This window comes from Rhamphochromis longiceps, linkage group LG6 (assembly GCF_057381845.1).
Source record: "Rhamphochromis longiceps isolate RC_006_pf linkage group LG6, R_longiceps_female_GT1.1, whole genome shotgun sequence".
Taxonomy (NCBI): Eukaryota; Metazoa; Chordata; class Actinopteri; order Cichliformes; family Cichlidae; genus Rhamphochromis; species Rhamphochromis longiceps.
In genome coordinates, this window is record NC_140562.1 from 22,237,926 (window position 1) to 22,265,910 (window position 27,985).

The 27,985-nt window shown below is 41.0% G+C and overlaps 2 protein-coding genes across 5 annotated transcripts in view; one reads left to right on the forward strand and one right to left on the reverse strand.

The window, feature by feature from the left end:
- lef1 (lymphoid enhancer-binding factor 1) overlaps positions 1-3,653 on the forward strand; it is a 41,531-nt gene extending 37,878 nt beyond the window's left edge. For all 3 annotated transcript variants that reach the window (XM_085409738.1, XM_085409739.1, XM_085409737.1), the window contains exon 11: positions 3,416-3,653. The gene's annotated coding sequence lies outside the window, so the exon portion shown is untranslated. The remainder of the gene's footprint in view (positions 1-3,415) is intronic.
- Positions 3,654-17,082: 13,429 nt separating this feature from the next.
- Positions 17,083-27,962, reverse strand: hadh (hydroxyacyl-CoA dehydrogenase). Of its 2 annotated transcripts, XM_085409744.1 has the most exons (8): positions 27,772-27,954; positions 26,892-27,020; positions 26,637-26,794; positions 25,032-25,158; positions 24,532-24,621; positions 17,692-17,764; positions 17,476-17,592; positions 17,083-17,375 (listed from the first exon to the last, which is right to left on the reverse strand). In XM_085409744.1, the coding sequence occupies exons 1-8, from the start codon at positions 27,886-27,888 to the stop codon at positions 17,257-17,259; spliced, it is 930 nt and encodes a 309-aa protein (XP_085265870.1). In that variant the 5' UTR covers positions 27,889-27,954; the 3' UTR covers positions 17,083-17,256. The 2 variants fall into 2 exon arrangements, with proteins under 2 accessions (XP_085265870.1, XP_085265869.1); XM_085409743.1 differs by having other exon boundaries at positions 17,476-17,764; positions 27,772-27,962.
- Positions 27,963-27,985: the final 23 nt, after the last annotated feature.

Here is a 27,985-nt window from a genome sequence, read left to right on the forward strand (position 1 = left end):
TCCCTCCCTCACATAGAGGCAAAGGAATTGGGGGAGAGTGAGAGAGAGAGAAAGGGGGGAGACTAAACCTTCACTCACCCTCTGAACAGAGGATCGTTTCATTTCCTGCAAAAAAGACCGGCCAACATTCCTGAGCACTAATGTGGACGGAGGCGGAGGAGGAGACGGAGGGAAGCGAGAAGAGAGGAGGGGTCAAGTTGCTCCTGAATCCAAGTGTTTGTGTCGGCTGGACCTTGTGAAACACTGGCCTGATGCCCCCTATAACCAACCACCACCACGCAAGCACACACCCCTGCTGTTAGCACTAGCTCTTTTTGAAAAACACACACACGCAGACACACACTTCTCACCCGCCACCCCTCAGGACTCTTCCCCAGGCAGGAAGGCCAGCGCTTTTCATGTCTGCGGTGGGGGGAAGGAAAAATGCTCCCCAGGAAACTGGGTGCAGGGCCGGGCGTGCGGGTCCGCTTTGAGATCCTAGGATGAAAAGAGGGAGGGCGGCAGAGGTAAATAAAAGCAACAGGAGCTCTCTCTTTTTCTCTGAGCCATGTGTTCCTTTCAGTTTCTGTCCTGTGCCGCTCGCGGGTCAGCTCTCTTTGGGAAAGGTGGCCTCTGTCCCGTTCTCTTTTATCCACATGTGGTGAAGCAGTCAGCGTGGTGACGCGTGTTTGTGTGTTTGTGTGTGCTTAAGACAGTTTTAAGTGTTAAGATGTAGCGAACAGCAGTAGCACTCGCCTGACTTCACTCTCGGCTTTGCCACGAGGGAGAAGCAAACTAATACTGTTTCTCTTTCGTTTCTCTACCGTCTTCACAAAACATCCATCTTTTTAGTCACAGGAGACATCCATCCACCTCTGTCTATGCCTCTCCACTTTGATCACTGATTCTATTTGATGCTGCTTGGGTCTAAAATAACTCTCCTTGGCTTGTCAATAACTGAAGCTAACTTTGTTATGTTAGCCCAAGCTTGGATCACGAGAGGGGAAAAGAACACTTTTGCAGCTTGACAAACAATTTTCCCTCGTCAGGGAACCGGGGCTGATTTCATGAAGGTCTTGTGAAGTGGAGTCGCGCAACATTTTTACACCCTCGTGTCGACCTCTGCCTGAACCACGCAGGTTTGGGTAATTAACAACATAGCTACATGAACTATGGCAGTCTCCTGTGCAGGATAGTGCGTCTGTGAGTCAGGTGCCTGTTGTGCGACATAGTTTACATGATAGACACAGTTCTCACGTGCCTCTTAAGACTGCAGACCCTGTGGAGGTTTACCCGAGCTCATAGGGACACAGCTGGGGTGATAAGTACATCCTGTCGCTTTTGAAATTATAAATATTGTACATGACTGGTTTTTACTAGTACTAGTAAATAACACACCACACTGGAGATGTGAGGGGGATATTATGTTTTGGCAAAGCTTTTTCTCTAACACTCCAGTTAAAGATGGAACACATTTTCCCCAAAGTCACATGTTCAAGATTATTCACATTGAGAAGAAAAGACTACTGTTATTATGTGATAAAGTTCTGCTATAACTTTGATTGGACACAAATATAAATATTCAAGCTGTCATCAGCTTCACTGTCATCTGGTCGGTCGATTAATATCAGCTTTAGCAATACACGGGCACTAAATATGTATAGTCTTTAAAAGTACACAAGTGCTCTTAATAGGTTGTCCTAACAGAGGGGTATACTGAAAGAAAATTCAACACAGTCAGGCTTTCTTTGCATTAGCTGGCTTGACAAAGCCTAAATCCACAGTAAGAGGTGATGGGCTTTAGGGCAGTGGTTATCAGCTTTCTTTGTTAAGCCCAGTTCTTTGCTTCGGGCTCTATACTCGCTCACATAAAAAAGGGGGCGTTCCACATGCCATGCAATGCTTTTTCCCCCCCCCCACAAAATGATCCCTATGAGTGTCCCCTACTCAGATTGGAGATGTTATCAGATGATTATGATGATAGCACACAGAGCAACCAAAATAACCAAATTTACTCGAGTTAATGTATTTTATCACAGCTGTTCGTTTTTGGAGCTCTGCAACTTTATGCGCTGGCACCAAATTAAAAACCAAATCTGAAACTAACTAACATTTATGCGGGCAAATTCCAGTAACTTTACAGCTGGGACATCATTTGGTGTTTTCTACGTAAGTTATGGCTAAACAAATTGCACGCACAATGAAACACATTCTCTCAGCAGAGAATCTACATCACTCTTAAAACATGCTGTTAATAAAAGAACCAGTAATAACATGATGCAACTGATTTTCAGATCTGCTCATGACCAGGTAATGTGTTTAGCGTAAGTTAGCTTGGTGATTTATCCAGGTTTAAAGAGAGCCGCTTCTGTCTTTAGGCTCAGTGTATCTGGCTAACTTGGTAATCTTGCTTCACAGTACACTCTTTAAGCTGAGCGACTGGAGGTACTACTTTCTGAGTCTGTTAACTGTCTGTAAAGTAGAAGAAACACACTGTAGCAAAAGGACTTGCAGTGGTGGAAGCTAATTAGATGAAGCAACACATTAAAAGTTAATAGTGATCCATATAATACACTAATCCTTCTGCAGTCACAGATATCTTGTAATGTATTAAGTACTGTATTCTGCATAAACCTGTGATTCCTCGTCTATTGTCAAAAACAGATTGATGTGGCACAGTAGACCGGGGTCAGTCATAGGCTACACTTGCTTATAAATGCCACTTTGAAGCTATTACAAATATGCTGCAAGCGTGGGATCAAATAATAGTACCTGCTGGCATTTTTCTAATGTGGGATACGGTTGTCTACCACCTATAGAACCACGCTCTTATGTTGTCCCAAGACCAGAAGCGTGGGTGTTCAGACAGACCCAGAATTTCCTTTTTCTTGTTTTCCCGTCGCCCACCTGCAATGGCAGCATAAATGTCAACCAGAAGAAACACAATTGGGCGCTCAACCCCAGCGTGAGAGAGAGAGAGAGAGAGAAAGAGAGGGAGCATGAGAGGAGGAATGAGCAAAGAAGAGCGCAGCACTGCCAGCTGGGTCAAGGCAACCCCCACGTTACATGAGATCAAAGCTAGACCAGCCCACATCCTGCCACTGACCTATAAGGCCTCTGTAGCTCAGAGGCTCCACACTGCTGCAAAGAGTTTCATTCAACCAGCTTTGACACCACGAACTGAAAGCAAATGATTGATTATGTAGGTGCTGATGACAGATAATTTGTTCCCACCCCCTTGAACTAAGGGGAGCATGCTTGCATGGTGAGACACATGGGAGTCACCCTGAGTCATCTCTATTTGTCTTGTCTGCTTTTTGATGAACAGTGTGAATATAACTCATGTTTTGGCATGTGGTGTTCACAATGCAGCAGTTTTGGGGGTTTTTTTTTCGTGTACAGATGCAGTCATTTCTTTTATTCCCTTTTCTTCTAGGAGGAAAACGCAACAGTTTCTCCACATGCAAAGCAAAGGCAGCAGCTTCAGGCCCTCTGCTAGAGATGGAGGCCTGTTAGATCCCATGAAGACCCTTAAATCTCCAAAACCGAAGCCTCCAGTTCTCAGAGAAACCCCCACAGCACCCCACAACCCCCCCGTCGATACCCTGCCTAACCCTACCCGCTTTCCTTTGCCACCATCACATGCCACCGCCGTCACCAGAATCACTGTTTGACTCTACTTCCTCCCTAAAGGCGCCTGCTGTAGAGACACTGAACCGAACTGACCGAGACAATCATGATTATAGTAGGAGCACCCTCACGTAACCGTGCCGTCTCACTCTGAAAGCATCGAGTTAACATCTGTGTGGTTATTTTCATTTTAATATATATATTTTTTATTTTTGTTTCGTCAGTTTTCCTTTCCAATGTTGGCTTTACTGCAAATCTGTGGCACTGCACTGAAAAATAGCAGCAATTGTGATGTGTGCACAAATGCCCCCCTCCCCCACTCTGCACTGCCCGTAACAGTCAAAACACCTGCTACTAAGTTATTCTAAGTTATTTTGCCACCTCTTTTTCCCCTTTGTGTAGTTCATTAGGCTGTAATTTACTTCCCCGCCCCTTGTGTTTCTCTCACTGGGTTTTTTTTTTTGTTGTTGTTGTTGTTGTTTTTTGGTTTTTTTTGAGAGACCATTTTGGGGGTTTGCCACCACCCCCCACCCCTCCATCCCTGACTGACCAAACACCTCTTTCTAGACTGCACTAAGGAAGATGGAGGGATCTCATCTTGTCCAAGAAACGCCCTCAAGATTTCTAGTTCGTTGCTGACGACCAGTTGGTGCAAAAAAAGGATCAACATTTTGGATTTGCTTTTCATTTTAGACTGAATATAATTTTTGAATGCCTTTTATTTGTATCCTGAACCCTTGTTCAGTTTCTTGGTGTATATTTCTGTGATTATTTTTCCCCTTTGTTTAATATGGTTTTTGTTTTTTATATATATAGTGGTATATATGAAAATAAGCTTTGGACACAGGAAAGCCATTTTTCTTGTTGAAGCGTCTTGCAGAAAATTGAAACTTAAGGCTTCTTTTGATAACTATTTGTAACAAATAGTGACCTCGAGTCTTGCTCAGATGTAAAATAATGCTCAGTATGTGTACTTTTTAAACTGTCAGGATTATGTCAATTTTCTTGGTATTTTTGCAGGCAACATTAGGACAAAGGCGAGAGTGACAGCTCAGAGGCCTATATTTTATTGTTCTAAAACATGACATATGAAGCAGAAATATATATTTACCCCAGCACTTGACAGTCTGTCTTTTATTGCAATGGACCTTTTTGTCTTTTCTCTCTGGTAGCTAATAGTGTGGTCTTTAGCCATGTTGTTTATTCCATGCAAACATCTCTGTAACATCTTGATTTTAATGCTCTATTTTTAGTATTACTTGATTAATTCCTTTTTTTTTCTAAAGTCTCATGTTTTAGGTCACTGTCATCTTGGTATAGCATTTTTTTTCTTTGCTTCCCAAGTGGTCATATTTGAACCGTTTCAACATGTTTTGTTTTTTTTTGTTTTGTTTTTTTAAAGAAAAACAATAAAAAGGCACCATTGGCTCATTTGATCACTTGTGTGGTGGAAAGACCAGAGCTAGATGTGCCAGATGTAACATTCTGTGTGTCGTCATTGGAGCGTGCAGTTTTAGCACTCGCAGGCAGCAGTGACACTCGGTGGTGTGACACGGATAAAACATGACATCGCTTTGCTTTTGCGTTGGAGGAAACTTATAAAAAGGCTTAAAGAAGCTGACAAGCAACAATATTGGGACTAAATTTATGCAGAATTGCAGTGCTGTGTAAAAGTCTTGAACAACTCCTTAATTTCTTTGCATTGTGATATGAAAATGGGGAAAGAGGTCTAGAGACTTACTGAAAGTTGTGCAAAGAAACATGGAAATGTAGTATATAAATTAAACAGAGTTTGTACAGTTCTAACAAGCTTGAAAGTCCATATGTGGCATGGCCATCTTTATACTTCAGTACTGGCTGAACTGTTCCTTTTTCCTGACCTTATAATGTGGCACACCTCAGCCTTTTATTCCCATTTCCCCTAATAGCTGCTCTTCCACTGAGACCATTTCTAAAGAGGGTTCAGTGAACAGTAACTGTTTCTTAAGGAAGTAGACGTTCATCTGCTCTAGTTTTTTATTTATGTATGTATGTATGTATGCATGCCTGCATGCCTGCATGCCTGCATGCCTGCCTGCATGCATGCACGCACGCATGCCTGCATGCCTGCCTGCATGCATGCACGCATGCCTGCCTGCCTGCCTGCCTGCCACTTCTTCTGTTCTTCCTCAAATCCTTGAAGGACACACTGCACACCATGCTGTGATATGCCAGGTTTTTGGCTAACAGCTCTCTGGCTAAGAAATCACCTTGTTAGTGCAAAAATTCAATTTCTTGTTTGTCAAACTTTGTCCTTTTTTTTTGTGTGTGTGTGTAGATCTGACTAAAAATAATGGTAACAAATTATGTGTTTTTCCAGCAAGCTGCTGATAACAGCACAAAAAGATGCTTTAAGTCCCTAAAAATAGTATTTTAAATTGGTAATTTGCCAACTATAACAGGGACCTCTCTTGACTTAAGATGCCATTTATGGTTGAATGACTCAATAGTCAGTGTTAAGTCAATTAACAAACAAACAAACAAAAGCATTGCTTCGAAAATGACCAAGTACAAAGATTGGATCAAAAATGGCTGAAAACGCAACCAATGTTCAAAGAAAAACTTTGAAAGACCTTCAGAAAGCCTGAACTATTGTTCAAGAGCACTTAAAACAAACAAACAAACAAGCTAGAAGATTCTTGGAAGCTAAATATAAAGAAATGAGACACAAGACTTTTGAACAGTACTGTATATTAAAGTAGTAGTGCTAGCAGTGCTGCTGTGAAAATATAATCTTGGAGTATCTGAGCCTTTAAAGAAGAACAAAAACTACAGTTGAGTAACAAGTTTCCAGATGTAAAAATTGCACAGTTATCGGATTTAACAGTCTTCAGTTAAAACTCTTATGGTGATAAAATTCATTTTTAAAGTAAATCGATCCCTTTGATTAATTTGAAATGTCTTAAATCCAAAGAACCGAATTGTGACCCTGCAGTCTCATCAAGGACCATTTCAAGTGAAACAGCACCACCTTGTGTTTGTGTTGGGTTAACAAGACATGGAAAAGATTGAGAATGTGTCAAGTGCATTATGACAGCATCTGCAAAGTATTCATTTTGTGCTCACAATTCATTTGAGTTTAAAATGGATAAAAACGTCCACAGTTTTATGTGAAAGTAGTCTTTTATTTGTACAGTACTTTTCAAAACATAGCTACAAGATTAAAACAAAAGATGTGAATAACAGAATACATGAATACAATAAAAATACATTTGTGAATAATAAAAATAAGGGAATGACAGCAAACCCACGTAATCACTAAAAGCCTAAAAACAGTTAACTGTGTAAGATGTAGCCAGTGTAGTCTGGCAGCTGTCACTGGCCACTTTGTTAGGTACACCTGTTCAACTGCTTATTAACGCAGATCTGCACATTTATAATCTGCCAATCACATGGCAGCAACTCAGTGCGTTTAACCATGTAGACACAGTCAAGTTGCCCTACCGTCGCTCATACCGAGCATCAAAATACAGAAGAAAAGTTATTCGATTCTAGAGTCTCCCTGAGTGTTGCTGCTGACACTGTTAGTATAGCCATCTTTGGATGGCCATTTCCAACATGATGATAGGCCAGATCATCTCAAGCTAGTTCCTTCAACATGACAATGAAGTCACCAGATCTCAATCCAGTAGAGCACCTTTGGGTTGTGGTGGAGCAGTAATATAGCCCACAAGTTTTGGTCGAATTTACCAACATTTACTTTGTATTCTGATAGCATAATTTGTGCCTCGATTCTTTTAAAATACACTGTAGATAACCATTTCTTGCAAAAACACTGTCATTTATTTCTCCTTTGAAAACAGTTATCACTCTGTTCCACTGTACTTACATTTATAGGTATGAATGGGAATTGCTGTATTATAAAACACTAATAAATTTCTTAGCAAAGCAATTAAATGATGAGTGAATTATTTACCAAGTGAATTATTTAAATTCACTAGAAGAACCATACCCCCCATCCCTTTTTAATTTTTTAAAAATCTAATATGTTTGTTTGCATGTGTGATGTTCTCCAAGTGTAAAAAAATAACAACAAACAAACAGGCAAACAAACATCCAGATACAAATTGGATAGCATAATGTTGCAGTGGATTTAATCTAAACTAACAATATTTGCTCCTTCACTTTCTCCTTCACCTAAAGCCTGTACTATGAATGAGAATTAAGTGCTTAGCAAGGTAACTTCAGGATTAACTGGGTTTTCAGGGTTGTGAAGGTGGTTAGTGGGATAAATTTCCATGGTAACTTATGCCGCAAACCTAGCCTTAAGTTTAAGAGATCAGCACTACAAACCCACAAATCATTTCGCCATCCTGGAATATCTGTCAGATCCCCTGCACTGGCAGAAAGCTGCTTTTTAGAGCAACTCCCCAGCATCTTTCCCAAGGACTCTGCAACAAACTAAGGAGGTGGCGATCGAATCACCGACCTTCTGAATCATAAACAACCTTTAAATCCTGAACCACATAAACAACAAGATTTTCGAGAGCCGTAGCTGTGAGCTGGGTAACCAGCGAGGAGAATGGTATCAAATGGTTAATGGGTTTAAATTTAAAAAAGAAAGATACAAGAATTAATTGTGCTACTGTGAAGCAAGTGAGTTCCCTGTGATGTTATCTGCAGCACTAATATTCTTGCCTGGATTCTTTCCAATATCACACAGACTTTCCAATATAGCGCTAGTTGTGAATGAAGTGTCTTGAATGAAGTGGAGAAAACCAAAACAGAAAACCAAAACCCTCAACCCCAATTACAAAATATCTGCATTTTCCAGGTGTTTTGAGGTCATGGAGAAGATCTTCAATGATCCGACCCTATCACACCTTAAAGACCTCACAGTATCAAATTATCCAGATAGAGTGCTTCACTCTCAGACTGCAGGCTTACATTGTGGTTCCTGGAGTTTCCAAAAACAGAATGAGAGCCTTCATTACCATTACTACACATCTCTAACTTTTGTCTTTTCTCTCTTAAGCTCTTCTTCATTTCCCCCTCATGCACTAAATTATACTAGATATGGATTTCTTCCTTTGACGTGACCTAGTGCTAGCTCGTAGGGGATTTTCTAAGTCTTAGGGCTCTTTTTCTAATATTCTAGAGTCCGTACCCTACAGTGTAAAGAGCCATGAGGCAACTTTTTTTGAGTGTCCTTTTATGTCATCAACATAAAGGCCATGCAAGTTGATGATTGCGGTCTGTAAAACTTTTAAGACAGTGGGGAAAAAAGAAAAGAATCACAGAAGTGCACTTGCAAGTAGCCAGAACTAAAATAGTAACGGTCCAAAGTTACACTTTATGATCATGTCTTTTAACTATTGGAGATTATGTATCGGAATTTCAGGAGTGGGACCACGCCTCCAAGCACGCTCCTTCCGGTTGTAATCTATATAGGTTCCCTCAGTTCTGCAAGCTGTTCATTCTCATTTACGTGCCCCACCCTCCGTCCCTCCTTGTTCTCAATTCTTTAACTTAGGGATGCAACGATACCAATTTTTTCAAACCGATACGATACCGATACTTGGATCTGAGTACTTGCCGATAGAGAGTACAAAAACCGATACTTCTACCACACACACACACACACACACACACACACACACACACACACACACACACACACACAAATGCAATGAATTGGAAGACAGGTTTTATTTTATTATCTGCCGATAAAAAATAAAATCTTAATAAAAATGACCACACTGCTTGTCTTTACCTCTTCAGAAAGTTTTGGCACCATTATCTCCCTGATTTTCCACGACTGGCATTGGCTGGTCATCCAGAGCGATAAAATGAGTCAGAGCCTCTGTGCAGTGGAACTCACTGATGTCTTCACAGACATCTTCAACATATCACTCATCCAGGCTGTCGTCCCCACATGTTTTAAAGCCACCACAATCATTCCGGTTCCAAAAAAGTCATCTCCCTCCTGCTTTAATGACTACCGTCCTGTTGCACTTACTCCCATCCTGATGAAGTGCTTCGAACGACTAGTCATGCAGCACATCAAGACTGTCCTGCCCCCCTCCCTGGACCCCTTCCAGTTTGCGTATCGGCCCAACCGCTCAACCGATGAGGCCATCTCCACTGCACTCCACTCAGCACTCACACACCTGGACAAAAAAGATTCATATGTTCGAATGCTGTTCATAGACTTCAGTTCAGCATTCAACACTATAATCCCCCAACAGCTCACTCAAAAACTGGTCCAGCTGGGGCTCAACACCTCACTGTGCAACTGGCTGTTGGATTTCCTCACCGGAAGACCTCAAACAGTACGGGTCGGCAGTAACACATCCAGCACCATCATTTTAAACACGGGGGCCCCGCAGGGATGTGTGCTGAGCCCCCTCCTCTTCACTCTGCTGACCCATGACTGCACTCCATCATACAGCTCCAACCTCTTCATCAAGTTTGCGGACGACACAACGGTGGTGGGTCTCATTAGCAACAGGGATGAGACCGACTACAGAAGTGAGGTGAGACGCCTGGCCACGTGGTGTGCTGACAACAATCTCTCTCTGAATGTGGAGAAGACAAAGGAGATTGTTGTGGACTTCAGGAGAATGCACACCCAACATGCTCCTCTGACCATTGACGGAGCGTCTGTGGAGAGAGTGAGCAGCACCAAGTTCTTGGGTGTGCACATCACAGAGGATCTCTCCTGGACGTACAACACCACAGCACTGGCCAAGAAATCACAGCAGCGTCTCTTCTTTCTCCGCAAACTAAGAAGAGCAGGAGCACCAGCCCCCATCATGCACACTTTCTACAGAGGCACCATCGAGAGCATCCTGTCGAGCTGCATCACTGTGTGGTTTGGAGCCTGCAATGCGTCCTGTCACAGAACCCTCCAACGCATAGTGAGAGCTGCAGAGAGGATCATTGGTGTCTCTCTCCCCTCCCTCCAGGACATTTACAGCACCCGTCTCACTAAAAAAGCCCTTTGCATAGCGGCTGATCCCACGCACCCAATGCAAAGCTTCTTCAAGCTGCTGCCGTCGGGGAGGAGACTGCGGAGTCTCCAGGCCAGGACCAGCAGGCTGAAGGACAGCTTCATCCATCAGGCTGTCAGGAAGCTTAACTCCCTCCCGATTCTGCCCCCTCTCCCCTCTCTCCTCCACGGTCTCACTGAACTCTGTCACACACACTCACACACACACACTCTCTGACTCACTCACTGGCCTGCACCAGTTACCAGTCACTTTGTGGAGCATTGGACTGCCATTACCTCATAAGACTTTGTGTTACACTATCTCATACCGTACATTACCAAATCTCCATTTGCACTATTTGCCTATTTGCACTACTCTGCCTGGTTTGCACTCAATGTCATTTACCCTTATATTGTATATTGTATAGCTTTCTTGTTATATGTAAAATTGTATTATATTATTTAATTTTTTTTACTTTAAAATATTTTACTTGCATTTTTAATCACTCTTATATTTAAATGTTCATTTTCTATTTTATCTAGGGATTGAGAGTAACGAAGTTTCTATTCTCTGTATGTCCTGTACATGTGGCAGAATTGACAATAAAGTTGACTTTGACTTGACTTTGACTGTTATTTTAACTGCCCGTGGATTTTCTCTTGACATTTTTCATCGCTTTTCCAAAACCTGAGTTAAAGTTGGCTGTTCCGGTCCACACTGCTGACATTTTGTTTAGCCTTGCTACAGCAGCCTCCAGTTTCTCTTTTTTATCTGGAGCCACCAGTCTCACTCGCCTAACCCTGTGCCTGTTTAGCGCGGGATGTTCCCCTAGTGGCCAATCTAAAAAACTGCAACAGAAATGACAAGCCACCCTCTAATTAATGAAATAAGTTAGTATCGGTTCATGGTATCGGTTAACTTTTACGAGTATGAGTACACACACATTTTACAGTATCGGCCCCGATACCCGATACCAGTATCGGTGCATCCCTACTTTAACTTCTTCACTCCTATTTAGTACAGGGGGATCTGCCAGCCCCCTTCGAGGCCTTCCCCAAACTGCAGCTCAATTCTTGTCCAAGCATTTACCTTTACCTACTGAAACCCTGTCAAACTTAAAATGAGGATGTAAGCCCAGCTAGTAAATTGTAGGTAACACTTCGTCTAACACACAGACACAGAGTCATCGGTCTGTGTTGCACTTTTTTTCCAACGGATGGCATGCAACACATTCCTGCCTCCTAGAACTGAAAGAGTATACCTAAAAAATGAGATTCTTGGGTTATTGTGTTTTTTTTCCATCCATCCATCCATCCAGGCAAAAAAGTATTTAGTCAGCCACCGATTGTGCAAGTTCCCCCACTTAAAATGATGACAGAGGTCAGTAATTTGCACCAGAGGTACACTTCAACTGTGAGAGACAGAATGTGAAAAAAAAAATCCATGAATCCACATGGTAGGATTTGTAAAGAATTTATTCGTAAATCAGGGTGGAAAATAAGTATTTGGTCAATAACACAAATACAACTCAATACTTTGTAACATAACCTTTGTTGGCAATAACAGAGGTCAAACGTTTACTATAGGTCTTTACCAGGTTTGCACACACAGTAGCTGGTATTTTGGCCCATTCCTCCATGCAGATCTTCTCGAGAGCAGTGATGTTTTGAATGTGTGTGTGAATGGGTGGATGACTGAATGTAGTGTAAAGCGCTTTGGGGTCCTATGGACTAGAAAAGCGCTATACAAATGCAGGCCATTTACCATTTACCATGTTTTGGGGCTGTCGCCGAGCAACACGGACTTTCAACTCCCGCCACAGATTTTCTATGGGGTTGAGGTCTGGAGACTGGCTAGGCCACTCCAGGACTTTCAAATGCTTCTTACGGAGCCACTCCTTTGTTGCCCGGGCGGTGTGTTTTGGATCAGTCATGTTGGAAGACCCAGCCTCGTTTCATCTTCAAAGTTCTCACTGATGGAAGGAGGTTTTGGCTCAAAATCTCACGATACATGGCCCCATTCATTCTGTCCTTAACACGGATCAGTCGTCCTGTCCCCTTGGCAGAAAAACAGCCCCATAGCATGATGTTTCCACCCCCATGCTTCACAGTAGGTATGGTGTTCTTGGGATGCAACTCAGTATTCTTCTTCCTCCAAACACGACGAGTTGAGTTTATACCAAAAAGTTCTACTTTGGTTTCATCTGACCACATGACATTCTCCCAATCCTCTGCTGTATCATCCATGTGCTCTCTGGCAAACTTCAGACGGGCCTGGACATGCACTGGCTTCAGCAGCGGAACACGTCTGGCACTGCGGGATTTGATTCCCTGCCGTTGTAGTGTGTTACTGATGGTGACCTTTGTTACTTTGGTCCCAGCTCTCTGCAGGTCATTCACCAGGTCCCCCCGTGTGGTTCTGGGATCTTTGCTCACCGTTCTCATGATCATTTTGACCCCACGGGATGAGATCTTGCGTGGAGCCCCAGATCGAGGGAGATTATCAGTGGTCTTGTATGTCTTCCATTTTCTGATGATTGCTCCCACAGTTGATTTTTTTCACACCAAGCTGCTTGCCTATTGTAGATTCACTCTTCCCAGTCTGGTGCAGGTCTACAATACTTTTCCTGGTGTCCTTCGAAAGCTCTTTGGTCTTGGCCATGGCGGAGTTTGGAGTCTGACTGTTTGAGGCTGTGGACAGGTGTCTTTTATACAGATGATGAGTTCAAACAGGTGCCATTCATACAGGTAACGAGTGGGGGACAGAAAAGCTTCTTACAGAAGACGTTACAGGTCTGTGAGAGCCAGAGATTTTCCTTGTTTGAGGTGACCAAATACTTATTTTCCACCCTGATTTACGAATAAATTCTTTACAAATCCTACCATGTGGATTCATGGATTTTTTTTTTTCACATTCTGTCTCTCACAGTTGAAGTGTACCTCTGGTGCAAATTACTGACCTCTGTCATCATTTTAAGTGGGGGAACTTGCACAATCGGTGGCTGACTAAATACTTTTTTGCCCCACTGTAGGTAGGTAGGTAGGTAGGTAGGTAGATAGATAGATAGATAGATAATTAAAAAAACAAAAACAGGCCCATCTGCAGCTTTGCAACAGTCCATATATCTTATGTGTTCAATAGAGCCGAAGCTTACAACAGCAAAAAGAACCGAGACAGAGTTTATGATGAAAGATCTAAAGCTTGATCTTTAGGTTTTCAGCAACGGCCTCGACCACAAGATCCAAGCCCTGAACCACAGATGCAGCGTCTGTGGAGCTCGACACCTTCTGCAACGACATTTCTTGATGAACTCTTCACCTGCCCGAAACAAACCAAACCCAACGTTATCCAGATATTGCACACATTTCACAGGATTAATGATCTGGTTGTTCATGTTTGCTTGTTTGTTTCTTTGTTAATTTATTTCAAACATGTAAACAATATACAGGTACATTTGGTAAAGAAAATAAGAGATAAAAAAAAAGAAATACTATACAAAATCAATACATTTCAATATTTCTACCGTTCTGGTTCATTTACATGTTGAAAGGGAGTGGGAAGAAGTACACACTTATTTAATCCCACCCCTTTGCCATAAGTTATCAGTTAATATTTAGTCAGCTTCCTTACTGATATAATCTGTAATAAAAATAGTGAACAGATATCTGAATACAATATATACTATATACTATAATATCACATCATGAAATTTTTTAAATAGAGACATTCACTCAATTTCAATATTCCCTTTCTTTATAGTTCGAGAAGATCATATTTTTATAACTCTTTTTGAGCTGTTTCATGTTTGGACATTGCTTTAGTTCCATATTCAGACTGTTCCACAGTTTCACTCCATGAACAGAAGCACAAAAGCTTTTTCTTGTAGCACGTACCTTCCCTGTTTTGAAGTCACAAAAACCCCTTAAATTATAACTTACTTCTTTCAAAGAAAACATACTCTGAATTTTTTTTTTTGCTTTGAATAGAATTTGTGGGGTTTGGAATTTCACTAGATCAGCAATTTTCAATATTTCAGACTGCAAAAATAGTGAGTTTGTATGTTCCCTATAACCTGCATTGTGGATGATTTGAACTGCTTTATTTTTTTGAAGAGTAAAAAGTGAATGTAATGTTGTTTTATAGTTGTTGCCCCAGACCTCTGCACAGTAGCTTAAGTCTGGTGAAACCAGTGAACAGTAGCCTGTTAACTGCACCTCTGCCTTATCTTAAACTTCTTCTCGCCACTCTTGAGGCTGCCTTCAGTTGTTTTAATGGACTTTTTGAGGATGCTGTCACCCGCGTCAACCACTGTGACAGAGTAGCCCGTTGATGTGGCAACCTTTAAAGAAAACGGTTCAAGATCATTTCAAAGCCATCGCTGCTTGTTATTTTTGGAAGGAGACGTGATCAACATAAATATTAATATAACATTAACCATAAAACTTTGAAGAAAAGTGACCTTGATGATAAGTTCATGGCTCCTTTACATTAAATCTGTCTTAGTTGTTTTTACATAAGCTTGTTGACAGATGGCACTGTGCAGATATACAAACGCCATGTAAGCAGATTGCTGTGCATTTTGAGCAAACAGCATGCGGAGAACTCAACTGAAGCACCGTGTGGAGTGTTTACTTTAGGCAAAGCATAAGAACACAAGAGTAAGCACTGAAAAATGATGTAGATTAAATTCTGTAGAATGCAGAGGACACACAGAAGAGGAAAAATAGCTTCCCTTTTCTTAAAAAAGAAAGCAACAGGAACTGCAAAGACATGATAAGTTGTACACTGCCAGTTCATTCTTGTGTACATATTTTCCAGTGCTGCTTACTGGGTAAACAACAATAGAAAGAGCCTACCTGGAAACAAAAAACCCTGCAAGTGAACCATTATCTTGGACGAAGAAATGTGGTCTGAAAAACAAATCCTGATCATGATTGGGGATCAATGAAGCATTTGGTGAAATCAAATAATTAAATAAATCTATAGTACAACTCAAAGCTGTTTAGTGGTGAAAACACAACAGGAAGAAAACGCAAGTGATTGGGACTAGCTGTAAGAAAAAAGTTACTACTGAAGTGCTGTGTTCACAACTTTCTTCTTTTCTTGACACCTTTCTCACCACTTATCAGTGACTCACACTCCCAGAATATTTTTTGTTGTAGGAATAGCCTATACACTATACAGTAGTGTACAAAAGTCTTGAGCAACACAGGATCTTTTTTTATGTTTTACCCAATGCTGACTTACTGCTTGGTATGATCACATCTATTCTTCGAGCAGTATTCAGGAATAGTTCTCCAGCCTGAAGCTGTCTTTCAGGCCCGTTTTATGAAATTATTCAAAAATAATTTAGTTCTTTCACACAAAATGTCCTCTCTGTGAAAAGTATATTTTATTCATCCAACTTCCAAATCAAAAGTAGAATTAAAAAGTCCTATGTCTTTCTTTCATCAGTGTGCATACTGTAATTCTTGTGTGCGCAGAGCAAAGTTGCACATTATGAGCATTTATTTCTAATGAGAGTTGGCCGCTGTCATAACAGCAAATGTCTGAAAGCATCTCAGATACCTGTTTCTGTTCCCAAAGTTGCTGTGAAAAACGTAAATCAGTCCATAAAAGAGAATTGAGGATCCAAAAGTATGAATTCATATGAATTCTGCACCAGTCAGGGCAGACAGAGTCAGACTCTGCTCAAAGGTTGAGTGGCTTTATGTCCGTTACTAAAACAAACCCCAAAACCTAAAAAAAAAATACATTAAAGCAGTGTTACTGTAATTATTATAATAATCATTCTATAATTTATTTCATTGTTCTGTGCACACAGCAATCACTAGTAATAGTGTCAAAGACCGTGTGAAAACAACACTTTTATGCTATCAACTTTTAAAATGATATTATGAACTTTTTAGCAAACAAAGCTTTATTTAAACCTTTTGTCTTTTGGATACATCATGAAAGTTCTGACAGAGAAACCTGAGTCAGCTGGGATCGGTAACAGCATCAGGAACACCACCACACTGAGCACTGGAGCCCCTCAGGGCTGTGTGCTCAGCCCACTGCTGTTCACTTTGATGACTCACGACTGTGTTGCACGGTTTTCTTTTTTTTCTTTTTTTTTGCAGTTTGCAATTTTTGCACACTTGCACTTTATGTAGTCCTGTGCTGATTGTCTGTTATATGTAACACCGTGGTCTTGGAGGAACGCTGTCTCGCTTCACTGTCATTTCAGCCACTCCACGTGGCTGAAATGACAATAAAGCCACTTGAGTTGACTTGAAAGTCCAGTATGAAAGTATCCATCATAGCAACTTCAAAAGTTTAGTTTGAGGGCTGCCTTCTATGGCACAACCACTTACATTTTAGTCTTTGTCTTAACAATATCATCATTCTTCTATTACCATTAAAATATTTTCCTTTTTTAACTGATGCTCATAAATATGATACCTGCACATCCAATAAGTCATCGATATCTCTCACTCTAAAAATAACAACAGACAGCAAGTATTTAAAAATCTCTTTATTCAGCTTTAAAATTCGCTGGACACTGAAAGGAAACTGACAGGCTGACTTAGCAAACAGTTGCTCTTTAATGCACACGGCAAAGGCACTTATCTATTCCAGTGTCTGATCAGTTGTTGAGCTAGTTTCAGTGATCAATGCACACATTCACAGCAGATCACTTGTGCTTGTAGAATCCCTCTCCTGTCTTTATGCCAAGTTTGCCCTCTGCAACCAGCTTGTTCAGCAGGTCACTCGAATCAAAGAGAGGGTTCTTAGGATCCTTTGTCTTGAAGGCTAAAGACATACAGACAGACGGTCCCATCTCATCACAGGCTGTCACATGTTTAAATCAAAATCACATAAACAACTACAGTGTCTATGGATTTTTACTCACCTTCAATAACAGCCTTTACTATGTCTAGTCCTACATAATCAGCAAGTTCAAATGGCCCCATGGGATAACCAGCGCCGAGTTTCATACCAATGTCAATGTCTTCTTTGGATGCATCGCCTGAGAGGTTAGAAAAACAGAATATCAACAAAGTTAGAGGAATCGGTGAAAAGCTTGAAGGATGCTTGAAGGAGCTGTAGAAACAGCAGGTACACACACCTCTCTCATACAACCGGATGGCCTCCATCATGCATGGAACAAGTAGACGGTTCACAATGAATCCAGAGGTATCCTGAATGAAGAGAGGTTCAACATGATTAAGGTTTTAGTTCCACACTAAAGACAGAAAGCAGAGTTGTTCACATGTGTACTCTGTTAAATCATTGCCAAAACAATGTAGTTTTCTCTGGTCCCCTCCTCAATCAGACCAGCAGGGACATGTTTAGTCGCATGTTCTCCTTAAATTGCTGGCTGTCTGAGTCGTGTCCCAGAAATGATGTAGGCTTCATAGATAATTGGCAAACCTTCTGGAGGAAACCTGGTCTTGTTAGGAGAGACGGCATCCATCCCACTTTGGATGGAGCAGCTCTCATTTCTAGAAATATGGACAAATTTATTAAACCCCCCAAAATATGACTATCCAGAGTTGGGACCAGGAAGCAGAGTTGCAGTCTTACACGCCTCTCTGCAGCTTCTCTCCTCCTGCTACCCCCCCCAAAACCCATCTCCATTGAGACTGTGTCAGCTCCCAAAAAGACAAAAAACAAACTAAAAACCAGCAACAAACAACTTAAACATAAAAAAATTACAAAGAAAGAACAATACAGTATCCACATCTGAACCAAAGAGTAAAACATTGAGGATTATTAAATATTAGGTCTCTCTCCTCCAAGTCTCTGTTAGTACATGACTTAATAATTGATCAACAAATCAATTTACTCTGCCTTACAGAAACCTGGTTGCAGCAGGATGATTCTGTTAGTTTAAATGAATCAACACCCCCGGGCCCCGAGTCATTCTAACTACCAGAAACCTTGAAGCACAGGCCGAGGGGGCGGTGTGGCAGCAATTTTTCACACCAGCCTATTAATTAACGAAAGACCAAGACAGACTTTTAATTCATTTGAAAGCCTGATGCTTAACATTGTCCACACCAGCTGTGAAACTCAGAAACCAGTCTTACTTGTTATCATCTATCGTCCACCTGGGCCTTACACAGAGTTTCTCTCTGATTTCTCAGACTTTATATCTAATTTAGTTCTGAGCTCAGATAAAATAATTATTGTGGGTGATTTTAACATCCATGTAGATGCTAAAAATGACAGCCTCAACATGGCATTTAATCTGTTATTAGACTCAATTGGCTTCTCTCAAAATGTAAAAGAACCCACCCACCACTTTAATCACACTCTAGATCTTGTTTTAACATATGGCATAGAAACTGAACATTTAACAGTGTTTCCTGAAAACCCTCTCCTGTCTGATCATTTCCTGATAACATTTACATTTACAATAATTGATTACATAGCAGGGGAGAGTAGACTTTATCAAAGTAGATGTCTTTCTGAAAGCGCTGTAACTAAGTTTAAGAATATAATCCACCCACTGTTAGCATCTTCAGTACCCATAGAGCAGAGCAGCTATCTGAATACTACCCCATCAACCAAATTATTATCTTGTTAATAATTTTACCTCCTCACTACGTACGACTCTGGATACTGTAGCTCCTGTGAAAACTAAGGCCTCAAATCAGAAGTACCTGACTCCGTGGTATAATTCTCAAACACGTACCCTAAAGCAGATGACTCGTAATCTGGAGAGGAAATGGCGTGTCACAAATTTAGAGGATCATCATTTAGCCTGAAGAAATAGTTTGTTGCTTTATAAGAAAGCCCTCCGCAAAGCCAGAACATCTTACTATTCGTCACTGATTGAAGAAAATAAGAACAACCCCAGGTTTCTCTTCAGCACTGTAGCCAGGCTGACAAAAAGTCAGAGCTCTTTTGAGCCAACAATCCCTTTAACGTTAACTAGTAATGACTTCATGAACTGCTTCACAAATAAAATTTTAATCATTAGAGAAAAAATTAACCATAATCATCCCACAGATGTAATATTATCTACAGCTACTCTTAGTACCATTGATGTTAAGTTAGACTCTTTTTCTCCAATTGATCTTTCTGAGTTAACTTCAATAATTACTTCCTCCAAACCATCAACGTGTCTTTTAGACCCCATTCCTACAAAACCGCTCAAAGAAGTCCTGCCATTAATTAATTCTTCGATCTTAAATATGATCAACCTATCTCTAATGATCGGCTATGTACCACAGGCCTTCAAGCTGGCTGTAGTTAAACCTTTACTCAAAAAGCTTCTCTAGACCCAGCAGTCTTAGCTAATTATAGGCCAATCTCCAACCTTCCTTTCATATCAAAAATCCTTGAAAGAGAAGTTGTCAAACAAATCTCTAAAGTTAGAAATATCCTGTCTCAGAGCGACGCTGAAAAACTAGTTCATGCATTTATTACTTCCAGGCTGGACTACTGTAATTCATTATTATCAGGATGTCCTAAAAACTCGCTGAAAAGCCTTCAGCTAATCCAAAATGCTGCAGCAAGAGTCCTGACAGGGACCAGAAAGAGAGAGCATATTTCTCCTGTTTTGGCTTCCCTTCATTGGCTTCCTGTTAAATCCAGAATTGAATTCAAAATCCTGCTCCTCACATACAAGGTCTTAAATAATCAGGCCCCATCTTATCTTAATGACCTTGTAGTACCATATCACCCTATTAGAGCACTTCGCTCTCGCTCTGCAGGCCTACTTGTTGTTCCTAGAGTATTTAAAAGTAGAATGGGAGGCAGAGCCTTCAGTTTTCAGGCCCCTCTTGTGTGGAACCAGCTTCCAGTTTGGATTCGGGAGACAGACACTATCTCTACTTTCAAGATTAGGCTTAAAACTTTCCTTTTTGCTAAAGCATATAGTTAGGGCTGGACCAGGTGACCCTGAATCCTCTCTTAGTTATTCTGCAATAGACGTAGGCTGCCGGGGATTCCCATGATGCATTGAGTTTTTCCTTTCCAGCCACCTTTCTCACTCACTATGTGTTAATAGCAGAGGTGGGACCAAGTCATTGTTTTGCAAGTCTCAAGTCAAGTCTCAAGTAATGTCAGGCAAGTCAGAGTCGAGTCTCAAGTCACTGGTGTAAAAGTCCGAGTCAAGTCACAAGTCTGAAACTTTGAATTTCAAGTCCTTTCGAGTCTTTAAAAAAAACAAACGAAAAAATAATGTTGCAGTTATATGCTAACATGTAATTTTTAACATTAATTTTTAAATCTGTGTTTTTCTCAACACATGACAAAATAGTGAACTTAGAAAATATACACAAATTGTGAAATTGCACCTCTTTAAAATGCAGCTCAATTAAACCTAGCTCCAAGAATAATTTTCACCGACAGTTCTGAGATAAGCTGCATGTTATTCTTGGATGCGGTTGTAGGACCAGCTTTAAAATCGCATGACAAAAATATCATACACATTAAAAAAAACTGCATCACCAACGTAGCCTGGACAACATTTGCTAGTTAGATGAAGTCAGCTATCTCATTGTAGCATATTTATATGCATATTTATAATTATACGCTTCTTGGAGTGAGTGCATACACTCATGAAGTTTAGTAACTTCAGGTCACTGCAACAAGCCCAGGTACAGTTTACCGACGGATGGGTGCAGGACCTTGAAATGCACCGTGTAGAACGAAAGACCATCGTACGTATCATAAGTTTACCAGTCTCACAAATCGTCTTCATAAATACACATTCCTTAACCGTTTATTAATAGGACCTTTGAGCTCAACGGTAATTAATTAGTAGTGGAAATAATTTCTGGTACCCATCACAGAAATGTAGCAGTGACAATAATATTGTATGCTGTAATCGTACTGGGCAATTAGTGATACAAAAAACCTGTTTTATCCTGTGAATAAAAGTATATGTTTTTGTCAATGTACCATAATAACAGAAGCGAAACGCAATATTGTGTCAGGACAATTCACTATTTATGCACAATAAATAAAGGAGCATAGCGCGACAATTTCTGTTCTTGCTTGTAACCTATATCACCAATTATGTTATGAAAATGACGTATTAACTACTAAAAAACACTGACCTTCGTGTAAATGCTTGGAGCAGACTAACCTGTGAGCTGGAGTGTTCTGGGACGTTATATTTGATCTTTGAATGGCTGCAATCCAGGCCATCCGTCGCGTCTTTGTTACTTCGGAAACATGGCTCGAACAATTTCTCTTCAACGACGTAATCCGATAAAACCGATCTCTTTACCCGTCGGCTTCCCGTGGCTGTCATGCGACCGGCTATTGCAGTTAATAATACAACAGCTTCTTGACATTTTTGTGTTTCTTTTTATCGCTGTATAACTGATTTTAATTGAAAGCCTGCGTGCGCTAGTACCGCTTGCCACGAGTTCCCAGAATCCTTTGCGGTTCTACCCGTGAATGACGTCACATTTTCAATCTCTATATAATATGCATGTTAAATTTTATATTTGGGGTAAAATATCAAGTCTTTTCAAGTAAACCGGTTCAAGTCCAATTCAAGTCCCAAGTCATTGGTGTAAAAGTCCAAGTCAAGTCACAAGTCTTAGAACATTTTTTCAAGTCAAGTCTAAAGTCATAAAATTAATGACTCGAGTCTGACTCGAGTCCAAGTCATGTGACTCGAGTCCACACCTCTGGTTAATAGACCTCTCTGCATTGAATCATATCTGTTATTAACCTCTGTCTCTCTTCCACAGCATGTCTTTATCCTGTTTTCCTTCTCTCACCTCAACCGGTCGCAGCAGATGGCCGCCCCTCCCTGAGCCTGGTTCTGCTGGAGGTTTCTTCCTGTTAAAAGGGAGTTTTTCCTTCCCACTGTCGCCAAAGTGCTTGCTCATAGGGGGTCATATGATTGTTGGGCTTTTCTCTGTATCTACTGTACAATATAAAGCGCCTTGAGGTGACTTTTGTTGTGATTTGGCCAGTGTTGGGAAGGTTACTTTTAAAATGTATTCCGTTACAGAATACATGCCCCAAAATGTATTCTGTAACGTATTCCGTTACGTTACTCAATGAGAGTAACGTATTCTGAATACTTTGGATTACTTAATATATTATCATGCTTTTTACAACAACGTGAATGTACTATTGCTGTGTGATTTATTACTATTACTGAAGGTCCGCGACTCCGAACTGTAGTAAAGGGACCTCTGACTAATACGGCGGGGTCCCTGTCGGCTCATAGCCGAAAAATAGCTTTACTTTGTTGTGTGGGTCAACTTTGCTAGCAGAGACAGAGAGAGGCGTTGAAAGGCTGCTCCAACGGAACTTATTGTTTTCGGAGGAAAACACGAACACGGTGTACAGTCGAGTCTTAATAGCTTACTTACAACTGGGCTCGTCAGGCACTCTTCTTGGCTGCAGTGGTTATTATTATATTTACATGCTTCCAGCTCCCGTTTTTCCTCGACGACAACCCGTACCTTTCCACTCGCCTTTTTCTCCCTCCTCGCGCTCACAGACACATAACGTGTATGGCAGTGCATTCTCCCTGCAACACGGACTATACTGCCCATGATGCAACATTCTTTAGAGCTATGCTTGTAGCATAATGCCTGTTAGCTTAGCACAACAACAACAACGAAAAGGCGCTCTCTCACCCAGGAAACACACAGTCGCAGAAAGAGAGAGAGAGCGTCGCCCTGTAACCATGGCAACCGTAACGCTGCCGCCTGGAACAACAGAACGTAGCTGTCAAACAAAACCCAAACAGTCCTGACCCGCGACAATATGAAACAGGAAAGTACCGCAGTGTAATCCATTTATTTCAACAAAGTAACTGTATTCTGAATACCACCTTTTTAAACGGTAACTGTAACGGAATACAGTTACTCATATTTTGTATTCTAAATACGTAACGGCGGTACATGTATTCCGTTACTCCCCAACACTGGATTTGGCGCTATATAAATAAAACTGAATTGAATTGAACTAATGTGTGCAGAAAAAGGAAGACTAAAAGTCCCTATTAAGACTTTTGTGACCTGCGGCTCAGGGAGTAGAGCAGGTCATCTACAAATCGGTGGATCAATACCTGGCTCAATGCATCCTTTTATTTTTTTTATTTATGCCCCAAGCGTGAGTGTGTGTGAATGTTGGACAAAGCACTTAGGTATAGATGAAACTATGAATGAACATGCTTGGTGTTTGGTGAATAAGACTTGTAGTAACAAAAAAAAAAAAACAACTTTGTGTTTTCTTGAGTAGACAAGCACTACAAAAGTCCATTTAAATACACACAAAATAAGTGTGCATGTGAAATTCAGCCTTGGATTCATGAAGCATGCATATTACTACAGTGTGCATGTTAGCAAATAGCTTGACATGATTGAATCCCTTATTGTTATTTACTGAATTTTAACCACATTTTGCTTTACAGTATTTTGGGAAACTATAAATTCTGCACCACTTCCAGCTGCTGCTGTCGGCCTCATCGTAACCACTTGCACTTGTGTGTCTGCTATGCACGCTGGATTTGGTTCAACGAGGGTGGTGAGCGAAGCTTTGCTTCTGGAGTGGCGAAAACACAGTGGCACACACCACAGCTCAGGTTGTGTGGGCCAAATGTTCTCCGTCAGCAGCTGCATGAAGTTACACTAGTGCTGACAGTCTGACTGTCTTTTTTTAAATGGGTGGAGTTGAAGAATTTTATGATCAAACCTCATAGTTCTGTGGGTAATATTGGGTAAGGTTTAGTGCAGTGTAGTGAAAACAGGTTATGTTTCTTGTGTCAACACAGCAGCTCAGAATCGACCTTTGAAGCAGACCTGCAGTATCTGGTACCAAGACTTCAAGATTTAACACAGACGGCCACAGCAATCCAATACACTGAGCATGTGCAAGCCATTTTCTTACCATCTAATACAACACATCCCAGACCTTAACGTGAGCCACTGATACAAAATGAGCAACTTTATTGCTTAAGCTATAGGCAAAAACTCCTCACCTTGCAGGACACTGGTGTTTTTCCAAGCACTTTGCTGAAGTCCAGGAGGGAATCCAAAGTGTCTTGGCTTGTTGCAGGAGTTCCAATCACCTGTGGAAGATGGAGACTTTAGCAGCTTTTGTTGTAATAGTGCAATTCTAATAATACAGGGTTTGCCCAAGATATAGTAATTCTATAACTATAGTAAAGTTAAACAAAGATCACTATACTATCGTAACTATAGGATAGGCTACTTATAGTAATCCTATAAAGACATGTGTGCCTGCATGCCACTACGTGCATTATGATGTACAATACACAAAAAACTCAAGACAGATCCTGTTAGTAACTCTTTTATTGTTCTTGCAAACAGGATTCAGCTATATGAGCCAATTATACATGATATACATGTATAAATGTGTTATATTACTTCCTGGTATTTAAAGATGTTTATTTGTGTTGTATCTTGTTAAATAAAGAAAATGAGCGTGCTAATAATGATTCTTTTCTTAAGACCCTACCTCTACCAGCTTCATCATAGCAACTGGGTTGAAGAAGTGAAGGCCACCGAATCTGTCTTGCCTGTTGGTGGAGCTGGCGATGTCACAGATAGACAGCGAGGATGTGTTACTGGCAAAGATGGTGTGCCTAAAGAAAGAAATCAACACATATCACAGACATCAGTTGATAAAGCAGAAATACGCCTTTTATTGCCTTTAACAAGGCCATGATCAACTTACTTAACTTACTTGATCTGTAACATGGTCACTACAAGAAAGGCAAGCAACGTCTGGGCGTGTTGCGTGTTGGTGTCCATTATGTAAATTACTGCCATCTTGTGGCTACAGCTGGGTACTGTCTCTGGACACTGGCTTGACTACAAGCCATTGGAGTCTACAGTCTGTCATTTTTTGAGCATTTCCAAGTCCTCTTAACAAAAGTAGACCCTGGCAAGCTGGGAGACAAGTATTTTCTGACTGATTACACAGTGTGGATAAACAATCAGCTGTCTGTGAAGTTACTCCTGCTTCTTACACTAATGGAGAATATTTTTCTCTTTTAATTTTTATACTTTGTTTAAAACCTGCTAATAATATTTACAACATTTTATTTATAGTGGGGTGTATCTTTATAAGGTGGTACTGCTGCTTTTCCTAAAGCATACATCTGAATAATTCCCCCCTTACTGGCCATGGTAAGCTAATGGTGAACACTTTAATGATCACTATCCTACAAGTCTTTCTGACTGTGCCAAAAGGTGTTCACATTCAGGCAGAGTGTGCAAGCTGATGCTGAACTCTGAGAGATAAATCAGCATAGAAAAGACAGGGAGCACACAATCATGAAAAAGTCTGGTCACACAATCTTAAATCAGTCTGGTCCAATTTGTTTTGCTGGATCTGGGTGGGAGGTGTCATCAAGTTTGCTTGCGTAATTGCCTTTGGGAGTTGAAAATAGATCCAAACTGGCTATATATTTAATTTAAAAAATAAATGCCATGAAAGTACATTTGTGCCACCAAAAGTCTTCATACGTGCATACACTACTTGTCATTTCTTTAAGTAGTCTTCAGGAATTGCTCTCCAGGCTTCTTGAAGGAAACTCAAAACTCATCTTTGGAGGTTTGCTGCCTTTTGTTCTGTACTCTGCTGAGATGATCCCACACTGCTACAATAATATGAGGCCGATCCACGACAGTCTTCCACTGTGTATTTTTTTTATCCAGGTATGCTTTTACAGCACGGCAGTGTATTTGGGATCATTGCCATGCAGAAAAATGAAGTTGGTGCCAGTCAGGTACTTTTCTGCATTCATAATTCATTTTGACAATATCTCCAACACCACTGGCTGAAATGCAAATCATGACCTCTCCGATCTTGAGGTCAAAGGCCTTATAGTATGAATCTGAAAACCCTACGTCTCCTTGATCGTGGGTTCACAGGGTTAGTTGAACACCAGACTGAGAGTTCAATAAATGACAGGAAAGTCTGGCTCCTTGGAAGCAACATATAAAGAAATGAGGGGTGGCTCAAGACTTTTGCACATCATTGTATGTTAGGTGATCTAAGCCAAGAGCTAAAAGCTTTACACTTTACACAAATAAACAGAACTGAAGGAGAGCTTACGATGGTGCCAACTTGTCGAGCCTACTGAAAAGATCCTGCTTGATCTTTAGATTTTCAACAATGGCCTCCACCACAAGATCCGAGCCCTGAACGGCAGATTCAGCATCTGTCGAGGTCGACACCTTCTGCACAATTTTCTTGATGAACTCTTCACCTGCCTGAAACAAACCAATCAACATTTTTAAGAAACTGCTCAAATTTCATGGTGTGGCTGATATTGCTGCTCATTTTGTCAGTAAATTTACAGCCTCTCACTTCTGGCTTATCGGAAAACTTCTTCTTCGCCACTCGTTTAAGGCTCCCTTCAATTAATTTGATGGACTTTTTGAGGATGTCGTCAGACGTGTCCACCAGTGTCACAGAGTGGCCCGTTGATGCGGCAACCTTAAAGAAAGAAAATATTTCAAGATTGTTCCAAACGCAGCCACCAGTGGGGGATCGGTTTTGGTTGAATCCGACACATTCAAACTCTTTGTGGGTTAGTTTGACTAGGCTAGGCAGACATACTTGAACACCTGCCAACTACACCCAAATATAAAGTTCACTTAATGGCCACCAGGATCCTTTATATGGTAACTTTACTGACCTTGATGTGTAACATAAAAATGAAAAATCCTGGAAAACTATCACCAAATTACATAAACAGAATCTAAAAGAAAAGTGATCAAACAAAAACGTAACAGGGTCTTTGCATGCTCTCCACCAAGTTGCATCTGTCTAAACAGTTCATGAACAATCTTGCCAAGGGGTGGCTCTGAGCCCAGTACCTTATTTCAAGCTATATAACTCCACGTAAGCAGGATGTTGTGTTTACAGCACAGCTAAGAGTAAACATGAGAGAATGCAAAAAACTCTAATGCACAGAGTCAAAGTCCACTTTGATTTTTATATTTTCAACAAACTGAAATTCAAAGCGGTGTGTTTACTCTGCATGCACTAGTGTCCTGTAAGCGTAAGTGGCGATAAAAGAGGACAATAACAAGTTTTGAATAACTAGTGCTAGACAACCTGCTCAGTGCCACTATGCGAATATGACGTACGTATAACGCAGACAGCCAAATTGGCCTTGACCCATTGAAATTAACTAGCAGCTTAGCTAAACACGGGCCAGACTGCTCCTTTTTCGCTTACTCACTTGTGCAATCCCAGCACCCATCTGTCCACCTCCGATGATCGTTACATTTTTAATAACAACATTTCGGACAGCTGAAGACGAGAAGCCTCTGACGATCTGAGAAGCTGCGAAAGCCATGTTGACCGGTGTCCGCTCGGGTCCAAAGTGAAGGACACACTAATATCAGTGCACAGGAGCCCCCTAGCTGGACTAGTGAGATCCGTCTGCACCGCCG